General features: G+C 34.9%; 2 protein-coding genes and 1 long non-coding RNA gene across 5 annotated transcripts in view; 1 reads left to right on the top strand and 2 right to left on the bottom strand.

Annotated features, from left to right (window-relative positions):
• LOC147908175 (uncharacterized) overlaps window positions 1-1,539 on the bottom strand; it is a 67,000-nt gene extending 65,461 nt beyond the window's left edge. Inside the window, exons 1-2 of one of the 2 annotated variants that reach the window (XR_015546616.1) lie at window positions 1,443-1,539; window positions 1,172-1,349 (exon numbers count right to left, since the gene is read on the bottom strand). This is a non-coding gene — a long non-coding RNA (uncharacterized LOC147908175). Of the gene's footprint in view, window positions 1-1,171 lie in introns of both variants that reach the window. The other variant, XR_015546615.1, reaches the window with a different exon arrangement.
• A 113-nt stretch (window positions 1,540-1,652) lies between these two features.
• Window positions 1,653-3,843, top strand: LOC105153203 (splicing factor YJU2). Its single transcript, XM_011067920.2, has 3 exons — window positions 1,653-1,834; window positions 1,948-2,652; window positions 2,795-3,843. The coding sequence occupies exons 1-3, from the start codon at window positions 1,811-1,813 to the stop codon at window positions 3,128-3,130; spliced, it is 1,065 nt and encodes a 354-aa protein (XP_011066222.1). The 5' UTR covers window positions 1,653-1,810; the 3' UTR covers window positions 3,131-3,843.
• Window positions 3,844-3,986: 143 nt separating this feature from the next.
• LOC105153201 (uncharacterized) overlaps window positions 3,987-8,749 on the bottom strand; it is a 70,250-nt gene continuing 65,487 nt past the window's right edge. For both annotated transcript variants that reach the window (XM_087411035.1, XM_011067912.2), the window contains 7 exons: window positions 7,796-8,685; window positions 7,213-7,332; window positions 6,685-6,800; window positions 6,422-6,561; window positions 6,154-6,272; window positions 5,372-5,705; window positions 3,987-4,857 (listed from right to left, as the gene is read on the bottom strand). In XM_087411035.1, the coding sequence (XP_087267161.1) occupies window positions 4,027-4,857; window positions 5,372-5,705; window positions 6,154-6,272; window positions 6,422-6,561; window positions 6,685-6,800; window positions 7,213-7,332; window positions 7,796-8,685 (2,550 nt within the window). In that variant the 3' untranslated portion in view covers window positions 3,987-4,026. The remainder of the gene's footprint in view (window positions 4,858-5,371; window positions 5,706-6,153; window positions 6,273-6,421; window positions 6,562-6,684; window positions 6,801-7,212; window positions 7,333-7,795; window positions 8,686-8,749) is intronic.

Genomic DNA, 8,749 nt, shown 5'->3' with positions numbered 1-8,749 from the left:
AGGGAAGGGAATATCTAGGATTGAAAACTGTCGGGAATGAAATATATTTCTTGGACTCCGCGTATCAATCACTTCGCAATTCATTGCCGTGATTAGTGAATTAGCGATTAATCGTCAAAAGCAGTGGCAACTTTGTAGAAGAGACGAGATATCGGAAAGTCTTAAACGATATTAATTCTTTATTTTTTATCCGTGCGTATTTCCGAACAAAAGCGACAATTAAAGACTTGTCCCATTTAATTTTATGCACATCTTTTTATTTTGCAAATTTAAACGAGATGTGAATACTCTTTTAATATCATTCTTTTTTTCGCGAAGAAGAAGAAAAGCAGAACGAAGTAAAATCGTAATAATATAATATATCAGACACACAGCAGTGTGAGATTTCGATTCTTTTAGGAAAAATATAAAAATTGCGAATATAATTCAGCTATCGCTATTATTGCGCTTGATGAATCAAGATTGAGAGTCCGTATTACAGAATTATTTAGAATGGATTCCCCATTACAATTATTCAATTATTTTTTCCAAAGATTTCTATTATGTTTTCTGAAGATAATGTATTAATTCCGATCGAAATTCATTCCAAATTTGTTCCATAAGTCCAGGATAGCGATGTAACTTTTCTCTAGAACGAAAAGTGAGAACGTGAAAAGTGAAAAATTTTATGTATGTATGTACATATGTACGTATACACACATATATATAAAAAATTTTTATTTTTCACGTTTTCGCTTAAGAAAAAGTTACACGATCGCTAGTCATCTATGAAATAAGTCGAAATAATGGATTTCGATCAGAATTATTTAATTATTTCCTATAATTTTCTTTCGTATTGTTCAGGAAAAACGGAATAATTCCGATTGAAATTTATTCTGATATATTCCATGAACCCAGATTCGTTTTCGCTAACATTATTAAACAATATATGTATGTATATATTCATTTCACTTCAAGTACAAACAGTATATACTAGTTTAGTAAAAAAAACAGATATATTATATAGACGTCTAACGTAATAAAGTAAATTTATCACATTACATAGTCGTTACAACACAGAACTTGCAGCAATGCTAACAATGTTGCTACAATATGCAATGTTGCAGTATTGTTGCTGCAACTTTTGTGCTGTAGGGATAATCTCAATTACAAAAATGCGCTATTGACTCACCATTTTCTCCGCCATCGGTGATTTGATTTTTGAAAAAAAATGTCCCATATGAAAAACTATAGAGAAATCTTTAATATATACGTAACATATACTATAGTATTTTCGTATGCGATATTTTACAAAAATTTACGCTCTAAGCTTCTTACTTCCAGTCCCAACCTCCGACACCGGACAATTCCTGTTTAAGCAGATAAAGAACATATAATTATATTTTATAGTTACAATTTACAGAAATCGACATTTCGCAATCATGAATTCTAGATTTGCTCACCGTCCAAACTCCTTCGGCACCGTTTCCTCTTCTCACAGCCTAAATTATTGCGATCATTAACGTGACGCGGTGAAAACTGTTTCAAACTGAACTCGGCAATTTATCAGATAGCTGCGTCGAGAATCGCAAGCTACGTGAATCGATATCTCAACGCGATTAGCGCGGCAAACCGTGATTGACTGGCGTATAGTTGGCAGTACTGAACGCAGACAAGCGACGTAGTGACGCTGCGTACTTCACTTCCGATTCTTCCGATTCAGTTTGTATACCTTTCGACCTAACCTACAAGAACTGTGGTTTTGCTGTCCGTAAATTACTTTTAAACTGTGAATTTCAACATCGTACACGTAAAAAGTTAGTGTTGCAAGATGTCGGAGCGTAAGGTTTTGAATGTAAGTACGAGGCGAATAATTGCTTTTCATATACCCGTATTTACCTATATGCTTTGATACCCTGTAATGTTGATTCTGTATCTTCATCTCTCTTATTTTTTTTTATATTTTAGAAATATTATCCGCCGGATTTTGATCCGTCGAAGATCCCGCGCATGAAACTGGCGAGAAATCGCCAGTACACCGTGCGATTGATGGCACCGTTTAATATGCGATGTAAAACATGCGGTGAATATATCTACAAGGGCAAGAAATTTAATGCGCGTAAGGAGGATGTTGAGGGCGACGATTACCTGGGCATACGCATTTACAGGTTTTACATTAAGTGCACCCGCTGCTTGCAAGAGATATCCTTTAAGACAGATCCGAAGAACACGGATTATGAGATCGAGGCAGGTGCCACGAGAAACTTTATGGCATTGAAACTAGCTGAGGAACAAGCACAAAGGGAAGAAGATGAGGAGAAAGAGGAAGAGGCCACCAACCCGATGAAGCTTTTGGAAAAAAGAACACTCCAATCTAAGCAAGAACTGGAGCTGTTGGAATCTTTAGAGGAATTGAAGGATTTAAATCGGAGGCAGCAAATTATAGATTATGATCAAATGTTGGAACAGTATGACACCGAAGCTGCTAAACAGAGAACAGAAAAAGAACAAGAGGAATTGGATGAACAGTATATTAAATCTGTATTTGGCAAAAGACAATTAACTGGAACTGTTGTGGAAGAAGAAATCGAAGAATTGAAAGAAGAAGAAGGAGAAAGTGTTCAGCCTCCTACTAAAATGCTCAAAACAAACGAAGCAAATTGCAAAGAAACAGTAAGATTTTAATCTTCTATTTAATACATTTTATTTATCGTTTATTCTTATATTGTTTGTTTTTTTTATTTAGCTAATTTTATCGTTTGTTACAAGAAAAATGTAATTAGGGAAATTCACAATAACTATTAATTATTTGCAGGAAAATTTTGGGCATTCTTCAAAACCTGCTAAAGCATCATTGTGGTCAGAAAATACAGAATTGTCATCTGGTAAAAAGAATTCATCTATTTTAGTTAAGAAAAGTAATATTGAAATAAAGATAAATGCCAAGTCGTCACAAAGTAAAACATCCAAGATCGAAAATACTTTTTTCGATAAGGAAATAGTTCTACAATCGGACAAAACACCCAACACTTCAACGAGTACATCGAATACAGTAAATATAGACATGAAATCTGATAATATTGGCAACATTCTTCCATTACGGTCTCTCGTATGTGCCTATTCAGATAGCAGTGACAATGATAGCGATTAATAGCAGAAATAAGTTAATATATTTTTCATGTATATATTTTCATTCAATAGAACATAAATATTGTTATACAAAATAAACGGGCTCTACAAAAACGTATTTGTATAAATACGTTATTTGTTTTAAAATATGTAATATATGTATCGTGTAAAATTTTAAATTTACATATTATTTTACGAATGTATACATGCAAATTAGATATTAGACATATACATGTAAATAATTTCTTGTAAAATCCAATAGTGGTCACAAGTTGATATTTAGAGGTTGTGCCGACGGTTACAGAGTTTCTTACAGGATGCCGAAGGTTTTACTCCTAAAACATAAAAAGATAAGTTATCAGAAATGTAGAAAAATTGATCTGTTTGCAAGGCTAGGCACTCTGTAAGAAATTCTGTCGTCATATTACATCCATACTAATATACTAAAATAGCAGGGAGTACCTAGCCTACCAAAACAGGCCATAATTAACACATTTGAGACGAAAAAAGAACTATAAAAAAAGAACTTTAAAAATGATATTGCAATGAAAAATATATATACAAATGAAAATTCATATAAAAGTGGTCGGTCTCGAATGTGTCAATAATGTCCACTTATATCTGTAATGACAACGATTAATTCACTAAAACGAATATTTGTAAATACTAATGTTATTGTAATTTATAGAATTAATTAATAAAATATCGATTGTCAACATGAAAACAATTATAAAATTTGAAAGATTCAATGAAACATTATTAATATAGAACTTCAAAATGATATGATTATCATTTGATCTTTCAAGGATACTTTTGAATTAGATCGATACAACTGTCGCCCAAAATGAAATGATTAATTATAATATGTGTAGATAAGATGCATTGTAATGCATATACTGTATGTGAGAAATAATAGCATTACGTCATGCGAATAATCGGATTATATCGAAGAGAGCAGTCGTGAAGAGATTGCCTTGGCAGACGGCCACGATATCGACGATAATGTTGTTCGCGACGACGACATGACTCCCTGTTACAATCCTTCGCATTATTACGGACAACAATAGGATTAACGAAGAAACAATCCGTATTCTCCTCTGACGAACTGAGCTCGTGAAATTTGTTTAAGCGACCCGTTGGTTCGCCGAAGGCTTCCAAAGCTGAGGAATTCATCAGCCAACCATAAAGAGATTTTCGAATGTGATGATTTTCAATTCGATGGATTACGTCATCCCCCCTGAATTTCTTACATTCTCGCCGACATTGTTCGCAGATGAAAGCCTTTTCCTTATTGGAAGAAGTGCGATACCAATTAAGATGAAACTTTTTTGGCGGAGGATCGAAACTTTTCGTGGGTAAAACATGACGCGAAGAATATCGATATCGCGAGGATCCTTGTGAACACGGATCGACAAAATGAAACGTTGACGCGGATGCTTTCAGTAACGCTCGTCTCGACTCGCAAGAAAAAGCACGTGACAGTCTGTCATCGACGATGCCTGATCGAGGTTTATGTAAATATTTCTTCATAACGTACCGATTGCTGTCATTTTTAGTCTTCTCCCGCAAGCTCATTTCTAATTGCGCGATGCGATGCTCGAGTCGCGTGCGTTGCGCTTGTGCGCGGTCTTGCTGATCTTCTAACAGCTTCACCAGCTTTTCCAGTCTCATCACTTGCATTTGTTTGTTCTCTAGCATGGCATACAATTCCTGAATTGCTTCTGTCTTTGCCGCAATCTGCTTGTTGATCTGGATAATTACACATAATTATTAGATCAAACCCCAAGAGATTCAATCAACTAAGTCTGATTTAACAGATTTTGTAAAGTGAAAAATTTTATCAGCAGGAAATTAGCTGCAGAATCTACTCTAGATGATGTGATGACAGAATTTCATATAAATATAGTTTGTTTATATGATTTGACAGCTGATTGATGGCAAAAACCAAATAAATTGATAGCAGAACTTGAGTTGAATCTGCGTTCGACAAGTTATACAGACTCTGATAAAACATAATGCTTAATAGATATCGGTAGTAGCGAATCTGCTGTACTTTTCTGATTAAATTTGCTGCTAATTTATTAGCATTTTACGGACATTTGCTTACTGAGAATTGATTGCAAAAGCAATGCGTCAAACAGTAAGACATCGGTTATATTATACAGACTTTATAGTCTCAATTAAAAATTAGAAAGATTTATTGTATTTATCTATTGTATGAGATAAAATTAGAAAAGAAGCTATAAAGAATGTCGAACATTACTTCATCAATGTTTTCATAATTTTCGTTAGGATTTGCCGTGTTCGCCTGTTTTCCTTTAAGGATGTTCAACAACTCGTCTCGAACTTTGAGGAATTTGCTTTGTTCGCGCATCACCCGATCACGTTGCTCCAATTCCAGTTGCTTTTGTGTCAGGGTGGCCTCTAGCTCCTGGTTTTGTTGAATAACCTCGGTTAAGCTGTTCCGTAGATCGCTAATCTGTTGCTGAAGCTCCATTGTATCAAGACCCTGGGTCTTGCTATTTTCTTTCAATTTCGCTTGAAGACGATGCTGAATCTCGCCTAACTGATTTTCCAACACTTCATTTCTTTCTTGCCTACGTATTAAAAATTTAAAATGTAAATTCAAAACTGAAATCTGAAAGTAAAAATTAAAATTGAATTAAGATTCCTTATAGAATTAAAAAAAGATAAAAAATTGAACTGAGATTAAAATTAATCTTACATTAAAGTGGAACCAAACATTAAACTATTAAAGTAATCATGTAGAATGCTCAAGCTGATTACTAGAATATTAAAATTTTTTGTATCGTTGATCATGCTTGAATTTTCTACATAAATATTTCGATAGTCCAACAAAATTATTTTCAGATTTATATCTAATTAAATTTTTAGAGGTTTTAGAAAAATCGTTTTTTTCTATATTTGAAATGGAAACATTAATTTTCATTAATTTTGTCTCATATTTAAAGACATTTTATAGATACACGTTCAAGTATAGCAGACATTGACAGAATAATATTCTAACGTGATGTTAAAGCGTACGCAAATCTGGCAATTTTCTGGAGCCGGGTATGCTCTAACATCAGATTTTGAAAATCACGAGTCTTGGTTACAAGTTCGGCGGCCAATCTATCCTTCGTCTCATCTTCGTTATCGTGATTCTGTTGATGAAAGAAAAGGAATATTAATTAAAATTAATTTTGGAGAACTTACAGAAAACGAAAATCATGATCTAACGAGCAAGAGAAAGTGAATTAAATGGTTTTTAGTTCTTAAATGAGCAGAAATCCCGAAAGTAATGCAAACTAACAGCCGCCTGATGCATCACAGCGACAATCTCTTGCTTTTCCCTCTCGAGTTGCTCGATTTTCTTCTTCTGTTTTTCTAGCTCGGCTCGGGCTGCCGTCAAATCATTATACAAGCAAACCTCGTTCTCCGTGTGATTGTTATCTAAAGACCGATAATCGAAATGAAAGCTTTCGACGAGTAATATATAATGCTCTGTGTTAATGTTTCGTTTAAAATGTAAATGAGAAATTTTCTCGATACTTCGAAATTACTGAGCTTACCTACCTGTAACAGCTATATTATTGCTTTTCTCAGACGCGAGCTCGCAGAGCAGCTGGCTCTTCTCTTCAAGATGTTTACAACGTTCTTCCATTTCAGTTAGAGCATTTTCGGCTTGTTGCCTACAATGAATTTAATACAAGAATTATTTAATAACCAATTTAAAAAAAAAACTATCACAAATTTTCAGATTTTATCTAAGAAAGAGAATATATATGAATAATCTAAAATGTATATATTTCTTATTATCTATTTACTCTTTCTTTAACTCTTATTGTTAGATAAACAGGAAATTTAATTGTGATAAAGTTGTAAAGGATTTGGTTTTTTTAAAGTAACGTAAAGCATACATATACACACACACACACACACACACACACACACACACACACATACATATATCATTATCCATATACATGAAATATTAAAATATAATGATATTAAAATAAAATAATATAATTATTACAATCATTTTTCTTTAAAAATATGATTAACGAAATTATTAGATTCTTAAGATAAAAAATTATACTTTACCTCTTTTCTTTCTCTTCGATGATCTCTACGTCGACTGTTTCAAATTTTTCTGATAACTCTTTAATAGTAGCATGTGCTTCCGCTTCCTTGCGAGCCATCTTTTCTTTGAGCTCTACCATCCTAAAGTAGGCAACTTTAAGATAATACAAAGTAAAAGAAATCTATCTTGCCTTTATCAAACCTTATTATCTAGTTAAAAATATAAGAGATTTTTTCGTGCTTTTTAATAGGAATTTAATTTTATTAAGAATAAAACTCTCTTTATTTATCTATAAGATAGTACAATTTTGAACATATATGTACAATTCTAAATAAAATAAAGTGAATCTAATTTGAATTTAATTTGAGGGTCAAGTTTGATCTCATTGTATGATATTAAAGGATATTAAAGGATATCATCAAATAAGAAAAAAAACACTTGAACCTCGAAAATTGGATTTAAATCTTATTTTATTCAGAATTATATAATGTTTGAAATTGTCCTATCCTACCTTAAGCTTTTATATTTCTTAAAGTTTCCTTAAGTTTCTTAAGATTTCGAGATTAAAAGAGATCAAGAATTCGGCGAGATTAAAAAGACAACCGTGATTCGAAGCTGTCGCGCTGCTTCTCCATCTTCGCCACGAGGCCCTCGCTGCTCTTCATCGCCTTGTGCATATCTTTCACCCTCAGCTCCATTGCCTGATCCTTCTGCTTCAACTGAACCTCCAATGATTTCAAGCTATTCTGCAGCTGTTGCGTCTTCACCTCCTCGTTAGCCACGTGCCCCTCCAACTCGCGAATCTTTACCCGCGCCTTTTGCATTTGAAGCTCCATCATTCTCGTCTTATCTTTCCCTTGATTCGCCTTGTCACGCTCCGCTTTGAGTTCCTCTAAAGCGACATTCAGCTGCTCCTGTAACAAGTTCCTGCGATCGACATTCGGCCGCTCCTCCTTCACACGCTCGCAATAATTGTCATATTCGCTACGCAGACTCGAGGATCTCGTCGCAAATTCGGTGACGAAGTCCTTCTGGATCGTTCTCAGATCGTCCAACTGCGTTCTTATCTCCTCATTGTCTCGCACGAAATTCGCCTGCCGTGCCTCCACCTCCGAATAATTCACCGGGATCAACACGTTGCCCATTTCGTCCTGTCGGCTCGATTCTGTCAGCCAAAACTTGATGAGGGACGCGAACGACAAGCTCTTGTCCAGGGCACGCTGACAGATCTCTTGGGAGTGGTCGCAAAGATCCCGCAACTGATTTTGCAACAGCAACATACCGATTATTACCGACTCGTCCATGTAGATTGGCTCCCGCTGCTCGGTGCAGTTGTGCGGTGAACTTGTGTCGATCGGTGTCGGCGGGTTTTGCTTGGGACATTCCACTTGAGGCAGTCTCAACTCCTCGATCTTGCCAGGGTCCTTGCCGCCGACCGCGATTATCTTCTCCCGCAGACTCGACATCTCGTCGTACAGATCTTGCACCAATTTCTGAAGATATGCAACGAAGAAGAATATCATTTGAATCAATGAAAAGAATAGTTTTACTGAAGTA

The sequence above is a fragment of the Acromyrmex echinatior genome, chromosome 11 (assembly GCF_024713525.1).
Source record: "Acromyrmex echinatior isolate Ae372 chromosome 11, ASM2471352v2, whole genome shotgun sequence".
Taxonomy (NCBI): domain Eukaryota; kingdom Metazoa; phylum Arthropoda; class Insecta; order Hymenoptera; family Formicidae; genus Acromyrmex; species Acromyrmex echinatior.
Note: the sequence above shows the minus strand (reverse complement) of the source record. Positions and strands in the feature narration are given on the sequence as shown.

Bases quoted from the DNA above. Each gene is read 5' to 3' on its own strand.
- LOC105153203 (XM_011067920.2), top strand. From the start codon at position 1,811: ATGTCGGAGCGTAAGGTTTTGAAT. The intron at 1,835-1,947 runs GTAAGTACGAGG...TTTATATTTTAG, and splicing joins CGGAGCGTAAGGTTTTGAAT to AAATATTATCCGCCGGATTT. The intron at 2,653-2,794 runs GTAAGATTTTAA...AATTATTTGCAG, and splicing joins AAGCAAATTGCAAAGAAACA to GAAAATTTTGGGCATTCTTC.